General features: G+C 50.0%; 1 protein-coding gene across 3 annotated transcripts in view; it reads right to left on the bottom strand.

The window, feature by feature from the left end:
• Positions 4,577-21,259, bottom strand: part of CYTH1 (cytohesin 1) — a 77,665-nt gene continuing 60,982 nt past the window's right edge. For 2 of the 3 annotated variants that reach the window (XM_018063679.1, XM_013972475.2), the window contains exons 7-13: positions 19,784-19,896; positions 18,871-19,019; positions 18,380-18,492; positions 13,121-13,199; positions 9,330-9,401; positions 8,307-8,461; positions 4,577-6,458 (exon numbers count right to left, since the gene is read on the bottom strand). In XM_018063679.1, the coding sequence (XP_017919168.1) occupies positions 6,380-6,458; positions 8,307-8,461; positions 9,330-9,401; positions 13,121-13,199; positions 18,380-18,492; positions 18,871-19,019; positions 19,784-19,896 (760 nt within the window). In that variant the 3' untranslated portion in view covers positions 4,577-6,379. The remainder of the gene's footprint in view (positions 6,459-8,306; positions 8,462-9,329; positions 9,402-13,120; positions 13,200-18,379; positions 18,493-18,870; positions 19,020-19,783; positions 19,897-21,259) is intronic. The other variant, XM_013972474.2, reaches the window with a different exon arrangement.

Genomic DNA, 21,259 nt, shown 5'->3' with positions numbered 1-21,259 from the left:
GCTGGCTCCTTGCTCTGGACCCCAAACTGGAATTTCATGCATAGCATGCAAAGGATCAGCAAAGGATTCCATAGTTTTCAAAAATAATTAAAATAATGGTGATGAAACTGAGTTCCAGGTCCAGGCACTAGGCTAAGAGCTGTTTTTTTTTTTTTTTTTTTTTTTTAATATGCATCACCCGATTCACTCATCCTTAGCCCAGTGAGGTACGTCCTGTTACATATATGTGTACCTGCCCTAGAGTGTGCAGTATCCATGTGGTCCATGTGTATCTATGTGCATGTTTTCCAGCCCTGTTCACTGAAAGGGCAAAGAGATGAAGACACCTCAGTAGCAATGGGCACACCTAGAGGCCACGTCTTGGCCTCTAAAAGGAACTGGGGGCCCCTGGAGAAATGGCTGACCCTGGAACTGAGCAAGGGTGGGTATGAGGTGATCCAGAAGTATTTTGTGATGCCAGGAAAGGCATCAGTGCTAAGAAAATGCAGGGTATATCAGGTCATGTCATAGGACATGGAGCCAATGGATGGGGCTCCCACTGGCCAAACTGGGGACATTTTGAACATTAGACTCACTAAGGACAGTAGTATGTTACAGAGCTCTGGAAACAGGAATCCGTGCATCCACACCATTAACAGGTGTGCAAAAGGACTCCTTCTCACAGTCAGGATGCTGAGGCCAACCGGTCACTCAAGGGGGTGCTGGAGGTGGGGCTCATCATTTTGCAGCCACCAGAGTAGAGATGAGTGTGTGCAGAGCACTCAGGCAAGAATCACCAGTGAGGCGAAGTCCAGGGGGTCGTGTTGACAAGGCGCCCTCCTGGGGCGATCAGAGCATGAGCTCAGGCACAACACACTGAGTACGCACGGGATGCCCCGGGGCACAGGCCCAACAGGAGGGGAAGTGGGGAGGGACAAGAGGCACACTTTGGGGCCTCAGCTGGTTAGCGGGTGCAACCATGTGACTGGTCACCTACCCAGGCATTTGCAAACACTAGAGGCTAGTCCTGTGGCGTGTCAGCAGGCGGTGGGTGGGCAGAGGGGCCAGTGAAAGAGCCTGATGTTGAGGTGGCGGAGAGGTAGGTGAGCCTAGATTCGTCCATCAAAGCTGAGAGGAGGGAGTGGAGGCAGGCCCTCGGCTGAGGACGAGGATGCAGATGCAACAGGACAAGCTGCCAAAAACGCCAGCGACGCTCACAAAACCTGCATGTGAATGCTCATGGTTCCACTGTCCACAGCAGCCCCAGAGTGGAATTTACTCAATACCCATCAACAGATGAATGAATAAAGACGGGGTACGTCCATAAAATGGGACATCAGTACTAAAAGAGAATGAAGTACTGACAACCTACACCACCACTGGACCTTGAAAGCGGTGGTGGGTGAGAGCAGTCAGACAGAAGACTACACCGCGTAGGACTCCAATTGTGTGAGATGTCCAGGAGAGTAAGTCCCCAGAGGCTGAAATGAGGGTCTGCCTAGGGCTGCAGGGGGATGAGAGGATGCTAATCGGAACAACAGAGTTTGTTTAGGTACAATGAATATATTCCAAAATTGATGGTTAATGGCTGAATGACTTGGTGAATACACCAAACCTACTGAATTGTTAAATGGATGAATTATATGGTTCAGAACTATACTTCACTAAACCTGATATGTATATACGTATGTACACATGTCTGCCTAACAGGGAAGAGAAGGAAGTGTAACTGACCAGGAATCTACGAGGCCTTCCCTGGAGGGACACCTCCCCCCCCCCCGCACCTTCACGTCCTCCACCTGCCCCTTGTCTGGAAAAACTTTAGCCAAAGAATAAATTTAATCAGGGAAATGAGAAAATGCAGAAACAGAGGAAAACAGTCAACAAGACAAAATAACAGTCATTAAACAAAATGCCTTTAGTTTCTCATCAAGGGCTGGAGGTAACATCCTCAGTAATATCCCTTTGGCTGTTTTACAGACACTGAAACCCCAACCAGGAGGAAGTTGTTAACGACATGACGATCAGACTGCAGACGTGACAGAAGTTGCTCCGCCTTGCGCAAGTCCAAGAAGTGGCCTTAAGGAAACGGGAACAAACTGACCCTGGATCTGAAGAGTAACTGAACTTAATCAAGGTGACACTGGTCAGATCACCCCATGAGACGTCTCGAGATGACTGCTGGGGCTGTCTGTGCTGTTCTGCATGTGGCCCCCCAACCCCACGTGTGTACCCTGGAAACTCCCCCTTAGAAGCTCTCGCCCCCGACTGACAAGGGGAAATGGGTTCTTTGGGACATGAGTCCACTTTCTCTGCAGGATTGCTGGCTTCCTCAATAAAGCCATCTTTCTTTGTAATCAACACTTGTCTCTCAACATTGGATACTTGACCAATGAGCAGCCAAACCTCAGTCTGGTGACAAAAAGAATCGGAGTGGTTGTTTAAGGCAGTATTCTCAAACAGTCCTGGGCGCCAGAAGCACCTGGAGAACTTGTTAAACCGTGTCAGGTCCTAGCACTGCTGCTGCTGCTAAGTCGGTTCAGTCGTATCCGACTCTGTGAGACCCCAGGGATGGCAGACCACTAGGCTCCCCCGTCCCTGGGATTCTCCGGCAAGAACACTGGAGTGGGTTGCCATTTCCTTCTCCAGTGCATGAAAATGAGAAGTCAAAGTGAAGTCGCTCAGTCGTGTCCGACTCTTAGCGACCCCATGGACTGCAGCCCACCAGGCTCCTCCATCCATGGGATTTTCCAGGCAAGAGAGCTGGAGTGGGGTGCCACTGCCTTCTCCACAGGTCCTAGCACAGCAGGCTCCAATTCAGTGGGTGTGGCAGGCGCCTGAGAACCTGTACTTCTAACCCACCCCCAGATGCTGCTGGAAATGCTGTCCAGGGAACCACACTTTCAGAACCACAGGAAGTAATGGCATTTATTCACTGCTGCTGTTCTAAAATTGAGATCTAATTCACTTACCAAGAATTCACCCTTTTATTTTTAAAATTGTTTTACTTTTGCCTGCGCTGGGCCTTTTGCTGCACACAGGCTTTCCCTAGCTGCAGCGTGCGGGGGCTGTGGTGTCCGAGCTTCTCGCTGTGGTGGCTTCTCTTGCAGCAGAGCATGGGCTCTAGGGTTCAGCAGTTGTGGCCCATGGGGTTGAGTTGCTCCGCAGCATGTAGGATCTTCCCGGACTAGGGACTGAACCCGTGTCCCCTGTATTGGTAGGCAGATTCTTAACCACTGGACTACTGGGCAAGTCCAGAATTCACCCGTTTAAAGTGTACAATTCAGTGAGTTTTAGTGCATTTGCAATGTTGTGCAACTATCAACAAATATCTTCAACACCCTCAAAAGAAACCCTGTACCCATGGGCAGTCACTCCCGTTTTCCCGGCATCACCAGCCTCTGACAACCGCCAACCCACCTTCTCTCTCCACAGATTTGCCTTTTAAAGACACTGCATATAAACAGAATCATATACACCATGAGCTTTTGTGTCGGGCTTCCTTCACGCAGCATGCTTTCAGGGTTCAGCCATGTCGTAACACGAATCCCAACTTCATTCCTTTTCATGGCTGCGTGATATTCCACTGCAGGAACCCACCAAAGTTCACTGATCTATCCTTCAGGTGATGGACATCTGTATCGTTTCCACCTTCTGGCCACTGTGAATTATGCGGCTATAAACATTCCAGTGCAAGCTTCTGTGGGACATGTTTGCAGTTCTCTTGGGCAGATGCCTGGGAATGAACTGCTGAACCACACGCTAACTCTACGCGGTGCGTTCTGGTGAGCCACCAGCCAAGGGGACAGGCTAGGGCTTGTCCGTCTCCTTACCCTGTAATGCTATGCTGAGTATCTTCTGGGCTTTTGGGTCCTACCTCACTGTGACTCTTCCCTGGCACTATGGAGGCACATCTGGAAACTGAAATGATACTGAAAAGGTGTTATTAAGGCTGAAGGCACATTCCTTGATCTTAATAAAAGTTGATGTCTGGAGAGACTGTCATAGAGAATGAAGTAATTCAGAAAGAGAAAAACAAGTACTATATAATACTGTTTATATGTGGAATCTAGATACGCACACACCAAGCAGGGGAAGGAAGGCTGGGATGAACTGAGAGACTGGGGTTGACACAGACGCGCCACTATGTATGAAACAAGTAACTAATGAGGACCGGCTGTATAGCACAGGGAGCTCTCCTCAGTGTTCTGCGGTTCCCTAAGTGGGAAGGAAACCTGGAAAAGAAGGGGTGCACTTCGCTGATGCCCTTTGATTCACTCTGTTGTACAGCAGAAACTGACACATCATTATAAAGCAACTATAACCAATAAAAATTAATTAAAGGAAATAAAGTCAATGTCTGACACTGGTTTCTTCTTCCACAAAAGGGGGGAAATCACTAGGCTACTCATCTTTCTTGCTCGGTTCTTTTACGGAAGACAGCACCATCCTCCCCACTTCCGGTCTTTACTTCCGTCACTAGACCTGGCCTGGGTGAGGTTCAGGCGACATACCCACCCTCACGAGCGCACCGGACAAGCCCCTTCCCTCTCAGGGCCCCGTCGGGCGTGAAGCAATGCCACGGGTGACAAAGGGCTTTGGGCAGGTGTGGAGTTTATTTGCTGCAGTTCCTTGGCGCTAGTTTACAATGCAAAAAACAAACAAAAAGAAATTGGAATAATAATTATAATTTTTTAAAAACCCTGTCAACAACTTTCAGTCATTTCTTTATATTTTGACAAAACTTTTTTTTAAAACAAATACAAAATAATCTAAAAGGAGAAAAACTATACATGGATTATTTACACCTCTGATAAATAGACTAATACTGATCCAGGTGCCTCTCTGTCTAGGTAACGTTCACGAGAACCCGGGCCAAGGACTCAGATCACCAGAGGGGCTCCAGCACCGGCCCAGACTCCCTGGATCCCGGTGGCCCCGCCCTGGCTCTCTCACCCAGAAAGGTCAGGTTACCAGCCTGGACCCCCTTCTGTCACCTTCACAAGCTCCGGCATTAAAACGCTTGAAGCCACTCCAGGGAGGACCGACACAAAGGTGGGGCCCAGAAAGCCCCCCAACTCCCCTTTACCAAAGCTATTTCCAGAGATGCGAGCCTGCCTGGAAGGAGTTGGAGGAGTCGGGGTCACACGGCCTGGGAGGCGTCTGGCGACGACGGCCCGGCTGGCCCTGCTCTGCCTGGACTGGGTGCTGGGCCCGGATGAGAGTCCCTGAGAACAGCAGGAGAGCGGTGGCCGCGGCTCCTTCCGGCCATGCGTCAGGAGCGGGGGCCGAGCCCTCACCCCCTGGCTCCCCCCGCCCTGACCCTGCCGCGCAGGTGAAGGCCTGCTCCCCTCCGAGGGCCACCACTAAACCCACGGCGTGGTCCAGGTGAGGGCCAGTTCTGAGGCAGAGAAGGCTGAAGCCCTCAGGTGATCGGGTCAGACCTGCTCCTTCCTCTAAAACGAGGACTGGAGCGTAGGGGCAGAAGGAAGAAAAACCAAATAAGAAACAGGTCATCCCAGAACCTCTGATGGGACTGCCTTCCTCACAGTTTTGGTTATTAGGTATGTAGCTCAAGGAAAGATGCTGACTTTCTATTTTAAAGCCCGACAAGAATGAATCCTGAGAGAAAGAAGAGCGCAGGCGGCAGGCGGACTCCCTTCTCCCGGCAGTGCTCCCCAAGCACCAGGAAAGACAAGCACTGACTGGAGTGGCTGGCGCTGCCCTGCAGACCCCGAGGCTGTCCTCGACGCATGGCCCCCTCCACCCTCTCGCCACCCCCTCTCCCACCCAGTCAAGCCCCCACGATCACGGGGAGGCAGTCTGCCTAGCCCCTGCCCTGGGCTGACATCTGCAGCAGTGGTCCAGAGAACTTCTCCAGGGAGAAGCTTCCCGAAGCACATGGGACAGAATGCATCTGGACAGCTCTACTTTCTCTCTTTCTTTAAAAAACAAAAATATATCTTTATAGTATGTGGCTTCTCTTCCATTCCCCCTTTTTCCTTAACATATAATAAGATACAGATACACGTATTTATGGTGCAGGGTTGAAGGCTTCTTCCCAGGGAATAACCGAGAGGTAAACGGTCGGCTCTGAGCTCTGCTCTCAGACCCGCTGAGCAGAGACCTGTGGGGGGTGTCCTGGCCTACAGGAGCTCTGTTCTTTTTTAGAGAGAAAGGCTCAAAAGCCAAGTGTGAAGGCGTCAGGCCCCCTTCCTCAGGGGTGACCACCTACCCTTCTCCCACTTAAAAAAATTAGCAAAAGCTGAAGCTAGTCTCTAGGAATTCAGGGTGATGCCTGGCCAGACGCTCCCACTCTGTTGGAGGCTCGGCAGCCACCCTGGGCCTCACTGGCTGGGAAGCACTCGCCGGGCATGCGGGCCCCGCTGGCTGTGCAGACTCAGTGTCTTTTCGTGGAGGACACTTTCTTCTTCCGTGCGGCCAGCATCTCGTAGAAAGGGTCCCTGCTGATGGCCGCCCTGCAGCACAGAAAAGGAGAGAAATCAGCAGGGACCGAGGAAGAGGAACAGGAGATACAACCTCAGGTCAGGGCTTCCTAGTGGCAGCCGTGCCCACACACTCCCCTCAGCCGCCTGACCGTCCTTGTAAAGGCCACATCGTGGCATAAGCCTTCACTGGACCCACATGTGGCGCAAAAGACAAGTCTTGAGGGAAATGAGGTACAGGTAACAAGGTAACTGTGGGGTGCTTGTTGCCTGTTTTAACCAATGAATCAATTTAAGTTCAGGAGTCCTCCACACCTCACAGCTGTGCTCTGACTCAGGGAAACCATCGCGATGCTTCATTTCTGTGATGACAGTGGCATCTGTCTGGAGCAGTAACTGCCACATACCCTGTGTGTCACCTGGCATGTGGTACACTTGGCTGGCAGCTGCAGTCTGTACTGAGCAACTTCTGAGTCCCCAAGTGCACCAGCTCAACAGCCAAGACCCGTCACTGGGCAGCAGGGGCCTGAGCAGCGGCCAGTGGCCTGCCCGGCATCCACAGCCCGGTGGGGAGAGCGCCCGGGCAGCCCCCACACTGGCCCCAGAGGCACCTGCACAGGCGGTGACGGCAGGCCAGGGCCCCCTGCTGCCCCTCTATACCAGTCATTCTCCACTTTCAAGCGAGCTGTGATCCACAGCTTGAAGTTTCATTTGCTTTTCCAGAGAAGTGGTATTCCAAGTGCCGACAGTTTCCAGGCTTGTCCCAAGCCCATGTGACTGCGGACTCTGCACGTGACCAGGCGCACAATGACTCCTGTGAGCTGACCCGGCCCTGTTCACAGAGAGGACATGTGCACGGGAGGCAGGACCTGGACAGGGCCGGGACATGTCCCAAGGGACCCTGCCATGTGGAGAGGTCTGACCACGTGGAGAGGTCGGGAGGGAATCCTGCTTCCGTCTTCGGGGCGTCAGGGCAAGGAGTCCACCTCGGCTTCCCGGGTGGGCCAGCCCCCAGGGACGCCACGGGACACACGACATGCTCAGGTCTGGAGGCCCCGCCCAGCTGCACATGCAGGTGTGCTCCCCGTGGCCATCCTCACCCTGGTCCCGGGGACACCCGGGACACGGCTGGGTCACGCCTGATGAACGCAGCACCAGTGGCGAGAGTGAGGACGTGCTCCCAGGAGGAAGAGCCATGGAGACAAGCATGGTGATGGGCAGTGGGCGTGACGGTGGGGGGGACAGGGTTCGCAGAAGCCCCGGGGGGAGTGGAGAAGAGGGGCTGCAGCAGGATACCTGCCCTGTGATGAAGTCAGTGACAGGCAGAGCAGGGGCCAGGAAGGGCCCTGGATCTGAGAATCTGCTTACACCTGCCTTCTCCCAGGCCTTCTCTTCTTCCCAGCTCAATGGGGAGAGTGGGGCTCTACTTTATGACCCTGGGTCACTGCCACATGACTTCGACAAGCGTTTACCATTTATCCTCAACAGGCCTCAGTTTGCCCATCTGTAAATGGGACAACAGCGTCTCGCAGGATTAAGGAATTATAAAAGGGAATGGTTACAATTTCTGCTGAACTGTCACCATGAAGATGCGACCTGCTTCCAAAGACATGAGAAGGCCAGTCCGGCCAGTGGCGTCTGTGCATGTAAGCCTGCTCACCAGTCCCCTCCGTGGGGCCAGGAACTGCTCTTGAGAAACCGACACGTGAGGTACTCTCTTAAAAATGTCCAAGGGTCAAGAATCCAGGGACCCAGTGAAAAGTCACCAAACTACCCACTCCGGATTCAGCACAAGGGGTGCTGAGGTGGGGCGGGCCGCACACAGGCAGCTAGGGCGTGACTATCTGAGACGCAAGGTCCAAGCTGTCACGTGTCACCTACTTGATGCACTTGATCCAGTCCTCCTTCTCCTCGGGGGTTGGGGCCGAGATACGGTAGACCGTGTGGTTGCCCTCAACCACGCGCCCATCAGCCTCCGTCTTACAGGCCTTAATCACTTGGTCTTTATTGTCGGGGATGTAAAGTTCAAAGCAGTTCTGAGAATTAAGAGAGAGCGAGTGATTAAGATCTAAGAAAGCTGCTGACCAAGGGGGGAAAAAAAAGGTTCATTTATTTTCCAATTTTTATTAAAAAAAAAAAGTTAATTTCTTTATTCTGACTTTCATAAAATATAGGAAACATACATTTCCTTTGGAAAAGAGTAGCCTAAAAATGGAATCCTGGAGAACATACATTGTATATAAATAGGTCTTACTAGCAAAGATACCAAGCAGATACACGTTAGCTCTACTCCTAAGGTATAGAAAATATGGAGATAACTGCAGGTAACCGAACGCCTTTTACAGCCAAGTCAGCAATACAACAATCCAAAACAAAGGAAAAATATTTATAAGCCATCTGAAGATCATAAAATAAGTGGCCCAATCATGAGAGCTTGCGAAAGGCAGGACAATCCTACACCTCGTGTGATAGTTAGAAAGTGACACTAAAGCAGATGGACAGAAAGAAGGACACTATTTAGTTTCTTTCACCTTTGCCTTACCTGTAAAGATAATTTTAAAGTTAGGCTAAACTAAATTAGTACTTTTGGAGTTTTTTGAAGTTCTTGGCCCTGGAGTAAGACGGGGGTGAGCACCAACCTTCTGCACATTAAGAGACCACGTCTGACTGACAGGTGGCCTCCGTCTATGCAGCAGGGGCTCAGCCTCCAAGGACTCGGCCCAGCACAGACAGTACTCTACTGCAGCAGTTGCCACTGAGAACAATATGCTTGTAAGGGGACCTGCGCAGCCCTAACCGTGTTGCCCAAGGTCAACGGTAAACCTTTGTGACTTCATCTTGTGTTAAACAGCTGCTACGACCATCTCTTCTGTCCCCCTGAAGCAGCTCATCAAAAATACTCACTGGTTTTTTGGAGTCTTCCACCTCCCGGATGCTCAGATTCTCTAGCGGAATAATTCCCCGGGGCTCCTTGTCCTGCACGAGAGATGGAGAGAGACCTCACTGCTCGGCTTCCGGACCCCTGTCCTGTTGCCTTCACACAGTGGCTCAGCCCGACCTCTGTGCCCCCATGACCTGAAGCCCACAAATCAGCACTGGAGCCCACACCCTATGTTCTAAGACGAGAACAGGGTCAAGAAACGTGTGGGTGTTGTCAGCACATCACAGATGAACCCCGGCAGCAGAGAGGCCTCTGGAAGAGGTGCTTCCGCAGACGCTCTGAAAGCATGAGTGTGATAAGAGCTGCGGGTGGCCTTCCAGTGGGGAACGCGCACGTCCCTTTCACACAAAAACTTCTTGCTTCTTTGCCTAACTCATCTTTCAAGCCTCAGTTCTAGTGTCAGCAAAACTAGGAAGCCCCAGTCTTGCCGTGGGTGGCCCCAGTTCTGTGCCAACATCTGGACTACAGCTGCATCACATGTCACTACCTTATCACTACCTCCGGTCCCGTCTTCCTGCTCCAGGCTGTAGGATCCTCAAAGAGACACTGCCTGCCTGACAACGCCACCTGGACCAAAAAGGCGCCCCTGTCCAGGAACAGAGACTCCTGTCCAGAACAGAGCCCCGTGTCCCCTCACCCCCGACTAGCCCTCCTGCAGGGCTTTCCATCTCAGCCAAGGCCACTCCCACACCTGCTGGCACCTGACCAGCAGCCTTCACCTCCTCTCTCAAATGTCCAGACACCGATGGCCAAAGACTGTGTTCCAAGGTCAACAGTTTAACTGGGCCATGCCACACTTCCTGGAGCAAATGTTCCTAAAATACCATGTGCACCCTTCTGATCTGCAGACTCAGGTTACTTTCTCCCTTTCAGGGCTATAATCTCATGACCTGTCTTTGCATTTGCAGGTCCTAGTATTCTGGCACTGGGAGCATTCTCACCTGTTAGCTCTCTTTCCCATCCCCCCCCCCCAATATTTTATTTATTTGGCTGCACCAGATCTTAGTTGCAGCACGCAGGATCTTTAGTCGTGGCATGTGAACTCTTAGTTGCAGCAGGTGGGATCTAGTTCCCTGACCAGGGATTGAACCCAGGCCCCCTGCATTGGGAGCTTGGAGTCTAAACCACTGGATCACCAGGGAAGTCCCACTAACTGCTTTAATGCTTATCTTTCAATCTCTGGGACTATCTCAAGCCTTTTCTCTAGAACAGGAATTACATTTCTGGCTGCTGCTGCTAAGTCGCTTCAGTTGTGTATGACTCTGCGACCCCATAGATGGCAGCCCACCAGGCTGTCCCTGGGATTCTCCAGGCAAGAACACTGGAGTGGGTTGCCATTTCCTTCTCCAACGCATGAAAGTGAAAAGTGAAAGTGAAGTCGCTTAGTCGGGTCCGACTCTTCGTGACCCCACGGTCTGCAGCCTACCAGAGGGATGGCTCCTCCACCCATGGGATTCTCCAGCCAAGAGTACTGGAGCGGGTTGCCATTGCCTTCTCCAACATTTCTAGCTAATTGTGCCTTAAAGTTTTAACTTATTTGTTAATAAGTTATAATTCCACAATTATATAGCTATATTTTGAATATGCAGTTTTGATTCTTGTTTGTTTTTAGCCTGAAACTTCTGGAGGGTTGGATATTTTGTATTCTGGCCACTTCAGACCCTCAGGAGAGGACTGAGTGGAGGGAGTGCCCTCCTCAGACATCCTGAGCCCTGACTCTCCCCTGAGGCTGCTGGTATCCAGCATGTGCTGGAGCTGACGTGCACTGCAGACCCTCCCCGGACAGTCTTCTCACATGAACACATACTTGGAGCTTTTACTGATATAGTGAGTCCTGTTTTTCCACTTTTCCCTGGTTTCTACCCTCTCTACTCCTCCATCCAAAGGGGTAAAGGGAAGAACTCCTACTGAGTTTGCTTCTCCCAGACTTGGGCACGGGGCGGGGAGGTCTGGGGTTAGTCGTGCCTGGCCGCACAGCAAGGGCCCTTCTGCTGGCTCCAGGACGTGCTGTGGCCCCTTCTGCCAAATAGGAAGCGTGCTGACTGAGTTCTGCCTTTTCCTTATCCGGCTGCTTTGTTCCCACTTATTTCTACTAGATTTTGCCTCTTTATTAGGTAATTACATGAGGACGTCTCCACCTACCATCTTAAGCCCGAGGCTCCCCCGTCAGCATCTTTGGGAACGTTTTCTCTGGTTCCCACTGCCTGATAAAATGCTGATGCACTGCTAGACTGAATTCAGGTAACACCAGCATGGTCGCCATCATTTCAAGAACCACAAGATTCTAGAATCTCACTGCACTACCACTGAGACTACAGGGGACCTAGGGGTGCACTGCTGAGATGCCTGTATTGAGTTCATTTTAACCCAGAGACCAATGAAAAAAGATCTAAACAACAATTTAGAGATGTCATCAGTCTAGAAGAAAAAGGGCAATACATGTCGGGGGAACGGGGGCAAAACAGAAGGAAATTTACCAAATTGTTCATAGTGGTACTTTGATGGGGTGAAAAAAATGTTTGTACTGTTTTTGGTATTTGAAATACATTACTTTCACGTTTGAAGGGATTTTCGCTGCAGAACTTCTGTGGCAGGAGTTTAGCCCGTCACATGCAAAATCCTGGTCCGTCTTCCTTGGAAACTGCTGAGTGGCTGAGCCACCAGCTGACACTGTCAGGACTCTCACTCCCAGGTGAGAAGCCACATCCACACGCTGTCTACCAGCTGAAGAACCACCGTGCGGGACACGGAGGAACCTGCTTACCCCCAAGCTGCAAAGGGCCAGGCGTGGACCTGCCTCCTGGCTCCCACTGAGCGTCACACAGACACTGCCGGGACTCCTGTCCCATGGCACCCCGCCTTTATCACACAAGACACTTCTAAAACCCTCCTTCTCGCAGGAGGATCTCAACTGCCCTGATTTAGGCAAGACACCCTCCAGTGCTGCCAGCAGTATGTGTTTCCTCTTCCGATGCCCAGGAACAGGGCAGAAGCAAGGGCGCCCAGCCGTGGGAAGCCTGTCTGAGAGGGCTCCAATCTGAGCCCACCAACCTGCCAGGCCTCCTGGGGGCTCTGTTACAGGGAGCTTCAGAAAAGGTTTTACTGTACAATCTTTATGCTCATAGGTCTTGTTACAAACGGGACTTGTATGTAACAAGTATTTGTATTGTGTTACAACTTCATTCCCACTGAATAAAAACCAACAAAATTTTCAGTTTAGGTGAAGGCCAGCTCCTTAAAACTCCAGGTAGTCTCCAGCTCCCCTCATTTCGTTTACTTTCTTTTCCCCTGTTACACATTGTGCCCTTTGGCTGTTCCTTCTAAATCAAGTGCTTCAGTATTCCAGCTACCACAGATGTGCCTTCTCCAAATCACAATTACCTCTGTCTCCCTTTCAGTGGGGCCACAGACTCTCTCCTGGCCATGAATCCAAACTCATTAGCTGGGCTCCATGCCCCCTTTCTAATGCCATGTATGACGTTCTCTGCCACTGTCTCCCAGCCAGGCACCAGCTGTCCCAGTTGAGAATTGGACACTGGCTCTGAAGTATGGTTCCTGTGGCCAGACGCTGCACACCACACCCATGCCCCAGTTTTGAGACCCCTCGTAGCCCTCCCACTTCACTTAGACTCTTCTCCCGCCCTAAGATGCAGCATCTGACTGTCGCCCCACCTCCTCCAATCTTATCTGATTAGAGCTGCTTAACCACAAGGCCTGGCCCACCCCTTGTCCCAGCCGACCAGCAGGCGCTCACCGTCGTGTATTCAAAGTAGTAAAGGCAGTTGTCAGTCAGAATGAACCAGCGTCTTTTCCAGGTCTTTACCCTGCCACCTGGAGAGCAAAGAGAGATGCGTATTGGATAGGAGTCCACTGGCCAGGGTGCGGGATGAGGAAGCGAAGGCAGGGCGCCAGGAGGACACTGAGACCATGGCAGATTTACATCAGTAACGAGACACAGAGCCAAAACAGAAGCACCTTTCACAGTGTGAAAGTCTGTGGGAACAAGCAGAGCAAGCAAGTCGGGTGGCCCCCTGCAGATGACATCAGGACAGCAGATGAGCGCACGGGCTGGGGAGGGAGCCGGGACAGTGATGAACCAGAGAAGCATCAGCAGAAGCCTATGGATGCAGTGGAAATGGGCGCACACAGAGGAGGGGAGAGGGTCAGCCCCCTGGCCACACTACACTGCCGGTCCACCAGCCCAGGGTTTTATCAGAAGAGGGCGGGAGAAGAACTGGGAAGTACGACATCTTAATCCCCTTACAATCAAATCCAGTCTTCCTGGAGCAAGGAACCCACAGTCCTGCAGTTTCACCTTTTAGCCCACCTTCTTGATGGTAGTATGTTTCTACTCTGGCTTTTTAGGTTTCTGGGCCAGTGTCCTAAATTCCCCCAGAGTCCTGGGTGGGACAAAGCAGGATTCCTGGAACAGGGACGAATCCACTGGTAGGCTGAGGTACCTATTCAACTGTGGACTTCTCACCAGAAGCTTGAAACAATAATAACTGGAGGAGGAAGCCATGAGCCAAGTGAGCTCTCAGGGGTGGCGGTGAGCTAGTGGAGGCGCCCTGAGTCCTTTTAAACGTTGCTCAATCGAAGGAAACATCAGAGTCATGATGTTGTCCTAAGACGACGTGAAGGAAGGGAAACCACCGTGACCTTGGTGAGGGAAGGCACACCCTGTTCTCAGCCTGACTCTGAGCAGCCGTTCTCCTCAACGCACACCAGGTCCAGGAAAAGTTTTCTGAATACGAACCAAATGAAAGGTCTTCACGTGGTTAAGATATGCAGGCCGTTTCACAAACACCTCGTGCTGCCCTGGACAGGAGGCGCGCTCTCTGCCAACGTGACCTACAGAGAGCACCGCTTCTCCAATCCTCACAGAAAACAAGGGCCACAACGTGTGAATCCAATGACCCCAGTCACGCTTCCTCGCTTGCCCCTCACCCTCAACAGATGAGCAGGGGCTTTAGAGGGAGCGTCTCCAGCTTCCAGGATGTGGCTTCGCCCTCACTCCTGGTTTCCTCAAAGGATCTGCTTGCTGGAGCAATGCAAATCCTGTCCCAGAAATAAAGGGTCCAGCACAGGTCCCGGCAGCAACTCTGAGGGCTACCCGACTTCTGGGCTCCTGGCACGGCTCTGCTTGGGTGCCCAAACTCTGAGAGGTTAAGCGACTGATCGTGAACTGCCAAGGTTCTCAATGGCACAGACCTTGGTTAGGGAAGGAGCTTGGCCGTAAGCCAGCACGGGCTACACCCCCCACCCCGCATCCCCTGTCCCGTGCTGGTGTCAGTCTGACTCTCTCCCCAGTAGCGACTGCCAGCTTCTGTGAGCACGTGCTTCTGGCCCCTGAGGCCCTGGGGCATGAATCAGGAAAACCATGGATGGAAATATGACATGCATGAGGAAATGGGAGAGGCTGGGCAGAACCAAAATAAATAAGGAGAAGGAAGACAAGGATATACTTAGAACTTGAGCTGATTCGCTGTGAAAAGGAAGCCCGCCCCCATCAGCATCTGAGGAAATGGCTCTTCTGCCTCTTGGACCTGCACCCCATGTGGGGCACCCCCCACAGGACACCTCAGCCCACGCCCACTGCCGTGCGCTCCCTTCACAGGACCACCCCGGGGGCCCTCGGATCTTGGGAGGTTGTGGAAGAGGGATCAGATGCCAAAAGGAGGTAGACGGGAGGAAATCTAGGACAGAAAGCAAAGCCGGACAAAGCCTCTCCCTGGCGATGAAAGCCTGGCTATTTCCCAATGACCTGCTGCGTTAACGAGCTCCTACCATGGAGCATCGCGCAGTCCCAGGGGCACATATTATGTTGGAAGGAAAACAGACATGAAACAAGCAGACAGACCGCTGCGCGCACCTAAGACAGTCCCTGAGGAACTCACAGGACCACTGCCCAGCCCGCGGGCCTCCACCCTGTAGATACAAAGGCCTGACTCTGGCTCCCCGGGAGCTGGGAACCACCTGACAAGGCCCCAAAACGTTTTATACACATCAGTGTTGGGGCCGTTCTTTCCTGTGTGGCTCTGCTCAAGTGCCTCTGGAGCAGACATCCAGGGACGACTCATCTGGAAAACATGTGCCCCGAAACGAGCAAGGGGAGGGCAGACACCAGCGACATAACTAAGAGGCCAATTTGGGGGTCTAAACGATGACTCATTGAAAGAGAGGCGCGATAAAAACAAAACATAAATAACAAAGCCGAGGTTGTAATGCCCTCCCCCAAAACAGGAAATTAAACGGAAGGCCTTCAAGAAGGGGTTTTGGGGTTTTTGTCTTCTTTTTTTTAAAACTTTACTTGGCCTCATTCTGAGTTTAAGAAACATCATTTCCCTTTTTCATGCAAAGGCAAATGTCCTACGTTGTCTAACTTAATTCTTTTCCTAGTTTGCTTCTCCGGTCATGGGAGGTGTGCCAGAAGCACACGGCCGTGGGAGTCACTTCCTTCTCCTCCTCCTTTTCTCCATTTGAGAAATCTCGGAAATTCATAGGTGCCAATTTGAATCAACAATATAGCGTCCGCCTGACCAATAAAGTCCAAGAGAGAATCCAGTGGCTGCTTTGCTTGCTTTTATAGACCCGCTCTTACTGTGTTTTCTTACACTACTGCCCTCAGGAAAGGTCAAATTATTCCACATCTGGGCCCAGCTATTGGACACACCGTGCACCACCTCTACCAGGGAAAGATGAAAATCCCTCCACACCCCCAAGCCTGACCAGTTCCCGAGGGACTGTATGGTTAAGTTAGAAGCAGCATTAACACTACCACCAGCAATTAAAAAACAAAATAACCAAAAATAACAAAAATAAGAAAACGCTGCAGCGATTACAGTGGCCTGGGCAGAGCGAGCGAGCAGGGTTGAGGGGATTACATACCTCCTGGAGTTTGGGGCAAGGAAAAGGAGAGCCAAAATCATGGAAACATACAAATGAGGGAGAAAAGAAAATTAAAACAAAGAAATTAAACCCGACTCCTTAATCTTAAGGTGCACTGTATTAGTCATTCATGTCTGCCGGGGTGGGGGATGGGGACATAAAAACAGCCACGGGGCAAACGCCGCTGTCGGGCGTGGGAATAAGGGGCCTGCCTCGTCTGCCATGCCCTACCTGGTAAAGGCAAGATCTGAGGCACCACCCAAATCCTGGCCCCAAAGATGCCACCGATCAGTTCTCACCGAGCTGACATTTATTACTATATCCAGAATCCAGAGCAAACACAGTGAAGATCACTTTGGGAAAAATTAAATGTCTCTCTTGGGATGGCTACTCCTTTTTAAAGTGTTGTGTGAAAATGCACACTCACAAGCCTGTGAATACATAAGTACATATGTGTATACACAAGAATACACATTCTTACAGTTATATGCGTACACAGACATACACATACAACTACAGACGGCCGGAAGGCCCGCCTTCCGTGGCACACACATGAAGGGGTGATTCTAAGTGTGCTACGATGAAAACACGACAGGAAGAGTTTAGGAGGGTTTGGTGGAGGTTCAGAAAAAGTAATGCAATGACCTAAAAATGAGTTTCACATTTAGTTAAATTTTTTTCTTCTTTAAAAATATGGGATGTCTCATGAATTTACATGTCATCATGGTGTAAGAACCAAGATAATCTTCATACTGCTCTAAATTTAGTATCCGGGCTGTCAAAGCTAACACTTAGTATTAGCATTTAAACAAATCTCACTGGAGGGGAAAGCAAACCCAAACTTGGATATACTTCTTAACATTTCCAGCAGGTTTCCTTTTAACTCTGTCCACTTAGCAATCAGGAGGCAGAGTAGAGTGGCTGCCTCTGGGGTAAGTAATTTTAGAGCCTTGCCTTCAAAGATCCTACTGGCTAAAATATATATGGTATGCTGACCAATTTGAGAGACATTAAAAACTCTGATCAGTGAGGTAGTGCTTTAAGGAGAATTTATGAATTAAGTCATTATGTATAAACACAAGGACTTAGGATTTTAAAAGGGGATACAAACCCTCCTGAACGAGACAAAAATTGAAGATTCCATTTCAGCACTTCCCAGATGTGTCAGTAACAGCCTAGAGTATAATAAGGACTTCTAATCTCACTGGGACCTACAGCTGGAATGGTGACAGGAGGATTATTCCAATGACACCTTCTGAGAACGCAGGAACCCATCAAAAGGCCAAGGGAAAAGAGAACAGAGGAATGTGCCCTCTCAGTGGCCAAAAATTAGCATCATTATGTCTGGGGGCTCTCTCTGCATGCTGAAACTGTCAATGAAACAGTCACAGATGCAGATGAGTGTGCGTAAAAACCTACTGGTCCTTTTGGTCACGCCTGTCCCTCTGATGGCAGATCATGGCCACACAGCTCAGCAATACCAGCTCACTTTTGGCAGAGCGAACGGGAGCAATTTTTAGTTTTTCTGGATGAACAAAATCATTAATGTGGCTGATTTGGATTGGAAAGGAGGGGGGAAAAAAAACCAGCGCCCAAGAATGAGTAAGAGTGCCGTGGATTGCGCTGCAGCCAGGGCCCTGGGTTTGCCATGCACGCTGCCTGTGGGGAGCCAGATGCAGAAGGAGGTGATGATGCACTGGGGGTGGGGGAGGCGGGAGCACTGGGCACAAACTTGTGATGGGAAGTAGAGAGATGGGCACAGCTGGCCACCCTCCCAGTGGTCAGGGGGGCTGGGGAGGGAAAAGGACGAGGTCCTTGGGGAACCGCCTTGAAAACGAACCCTCCTCAATCCACCCCAGAGAGGAAACGTGGAGCGCAAATACCCGTGGGCAATATTTATGTGGGCAAGTCTGTCCCCAGGAGTCTGTGTGTCCCGTGGGGCGCTGGCCATGCATTCACTGTCTTTTGGGAGGCAATTCTGTTAGAACAGTAGGAACTCATACCAAAGTCTCTTCTTAAAGCCTCCTGTACCAAACCCCCTTTCCCCATAGTGCATGCACAGGTGTGCACACACACGTCCTTTCTAAGCGTCTGTAAGGAGCCCTGACCCAGAGGGCATCACTTACCGAGCTTCAATAGCCAGCCTTCTCGGTCTGGGTTGAAAAAAGTGTGGGTGAGGTCATTCCCATCATCTTCGGGGATTTTAAAGGGTTCATTTTTTATGCTCTCATACAGATTCTGGAAGAAAAGATGACGCTGCATGTCTCCGATCCTAGAAAGACCTCTCCCCCCGCCTTTTCCGTCACTCGTGCAACAAGCACCACTGCGTGCTGTGCACTGGTGGCACGAGAACCCCTCTGCCTTCAGTGCCCAGAGACAAAAGAGACAGAGGCCTAGCCAGGGAGCAAGAGAGATGCGAGAGCAGCCTGACCTCCACTTGAGCCTTAGGTCTCAGAGTCACAGATCACTCTCCCCAACTGATTCCTCGCTGGGCCTCGCTACTAGTTTCTTAATGCAATTTATGTAGCTGAGTGGATGGTCCGAGCAGACACTGGATTAACCCCACGTCCATCAGCATCGCCTGAGCCCATGGCCTTGAAGGAGAGCTGAGCTCACCCGGAGCAGCTCCTCGGGCAGGTCTCCCCCATCGTTGATGCCTCGATTCATGGCTATGAACCTCTCCACGGTGGGCTTATCTTTGACATTGGGGTTATGCAGGCTGGTGTTCAACATGATAATGGCAAATGAGAGGACGTAACAAGTGTCTAAAAGGGAAAAACAAAATCCAGTCAGAAACATCCCACCAGAAAGAACAAGAAGCACCAGGTGAGACTGAGAATGCAAAGCAGTGCTCTCAAAAGAGTAAGCAAAATCCACACATCTGGGTACACTCTAACTGCAACGGGCAAGGCATGAGAAAGAATGTAAAGCATTCACGACTTAAAAGGGTTTTATTTTTTTCAGACTGTAAAAGAAGAACATGTACAGAAAAGCACAATATATGAAAAAGAACATATAAACTACCTACAATCCCACTATCTAGGAATAACTTATTTTGCTTTCTTACATAAATGTGACTATGTGTAATGTATCACAAAATGTACCTCAGAGGTTTGACAGAAAACAGCCAAATTCTGTAAAGTGATTATCTTTCAATTAAAAAATAGATAAATTTTTTAAAAATATGAACCTCAGAGATACATACTGTAACATGTCAGAATTACAACAGATACACAGTTTTGAGGTCTGCTTTTTGGCCAATCTTATTAGCATTTTTCCATGTCAATAAAGCCTCTTTATAAAAACATAATTTTTAATAGTTGTACACTTCATAATTCAGAGGTGCCCTTACTTAGACGCCTACTACCTTACTGGCAGATGTGGACAGTTTCCAACTTTTTACCATTACAAACACCATTTAAAGTGATGTTCTTAGGCAGGAACCCAACCCCTCTGGTTTTGGGATGGCCCAGTGCCTAGCAGAGCGCCGGGCAGGCGCTGCCAGCCCCGGGAGGGGACGCGCGCGCACCTGTGGACTGGAACACCCCATGGTTGCACTGACAGTAGCGCTGGGCGAACGCCTCCATCATCCGGTCGATCTTCTGGGCCTCTCCCGGCAGCCGGAAGCTCCACAGGAACTGCCTGCGGGTGAAGACAGGGTGTGTTACAGCACTGGGGGGGACACCCTGTGTGTGAGAGCTTTCTGCAGCCAAGGGAGATGTCGGGGGCTTCAGCCTTCTGTCAGATGCAGGCTAACCACTCCACATCTCTGTCTTCTTGATAGGAGGGAATGTATTTATGAAAAGAAAAAAAAAGAAAAAGATTTTCCTATTCAAAAGAATGGTTCGCCTCTTCAGACTGATACATAAGAACTCCAATTAAAAGAACTCCAATTTCCAGAAAGAAAAAAAAAAAAAAAGACATAGCAGGAAAAGAGATTTTCTATCAAAGCAGTCATGACTAAGCCCTTTAAGTCAAACAGAAACCCGCGGCCAACAGGTTTAATTCTGGATTTTTTTTCACCTACCTAAACAACAACACAAAACATGATATTATTTACTGTTAAACAGCAATGAAAATACCAAATTACAATTTCTCAAAAAGCACAAGGGGACTAGATTTAGCAAAAAAAAATTAGATGTTGACTTTTTTCCTTCTAAAACGAAGGGCACACTACCTATTTCCTGTTCCAGGGCAAGAAATTTAAACGATTTTCTTGAGTGAAATTGGGAAAGATTCAAAGTGGAAATATTCATCAATTTCCAAACGTTAACTGAAAGATCTGAGGAAGAGTTTTACAAATTTTGCTTTCAATTTAACCCCCTTTAACCAGGTCAGGAAGCAACAGTTAGAACTGGACATGGAACAACAGACTGGTTCCAAATAGGAAAAGGAGTACATCAAGGCTGTATATTGTCACCCTGCTTATTTAACTTATATGAAGAGTATATCATGAGTGAAACGCTGGGCTGGAGGAAGCACAAGCTGGAATCAAGATTGCCGGGAGAAATATCAATAACCTCAGATATGCAGATGACACCACCCTTATGGCAGAAAGTGGAGAAGAACTAAAGAGCCTTTTGAGGAAAGTGAAAGAGGAGAGTGAAAAAGTTGGCTTAAAGCTCAACATTCAGAAAACGAAGATCATGGCATCCGGTCCCATCACTTCATGGCAAATAGATGAGGAAACAGTGGAAACAGTGTCTAACTTTATTTTTTGGGGCTCCAAAAGCAGATGGTGATTGTAGCCATGAAATTAAAAGATGCTTACTCCTTGGAAGGAAAGTTATGACCAACCTAGGCAGCATATTAAAAAGCAGAGACATTATTTTGTCAACAAAGGTCTGTCTAGTCAAGGCTATGGTTTTTCCAGTGGTCATGTATGGATGTGAGAGTTGGACTATAAAGAAAGCTGAGCGCCGAAGAATTGATTCTTTTGAAGTATGGTGTTGGAGAAGACTCTTGAGAGTCCCTTGGATGGCAAGGAGATCCAACCAGTCCATCT

The sequence above is a fragment of the Capra hircus genome, chromosome 19 (genome assembly GCF_001704415.2).
Source record: "Capra hircus breed San Clemente chromosome 19, ASM170441v1, whole genome shotgun sequence".
NCBI classification, from domain to species: domain Eukaryota; kingdom Metazoa; phylum Chordata; class Mammalia; order Artiodactyla; family Bovidae; genus Capra; species Capra hircus.
The sequence above is the reverse complement of the archived record's forward strand: the minus strand, read 5'-3'. Positions and strand labels throughout refer to the sequence as shown.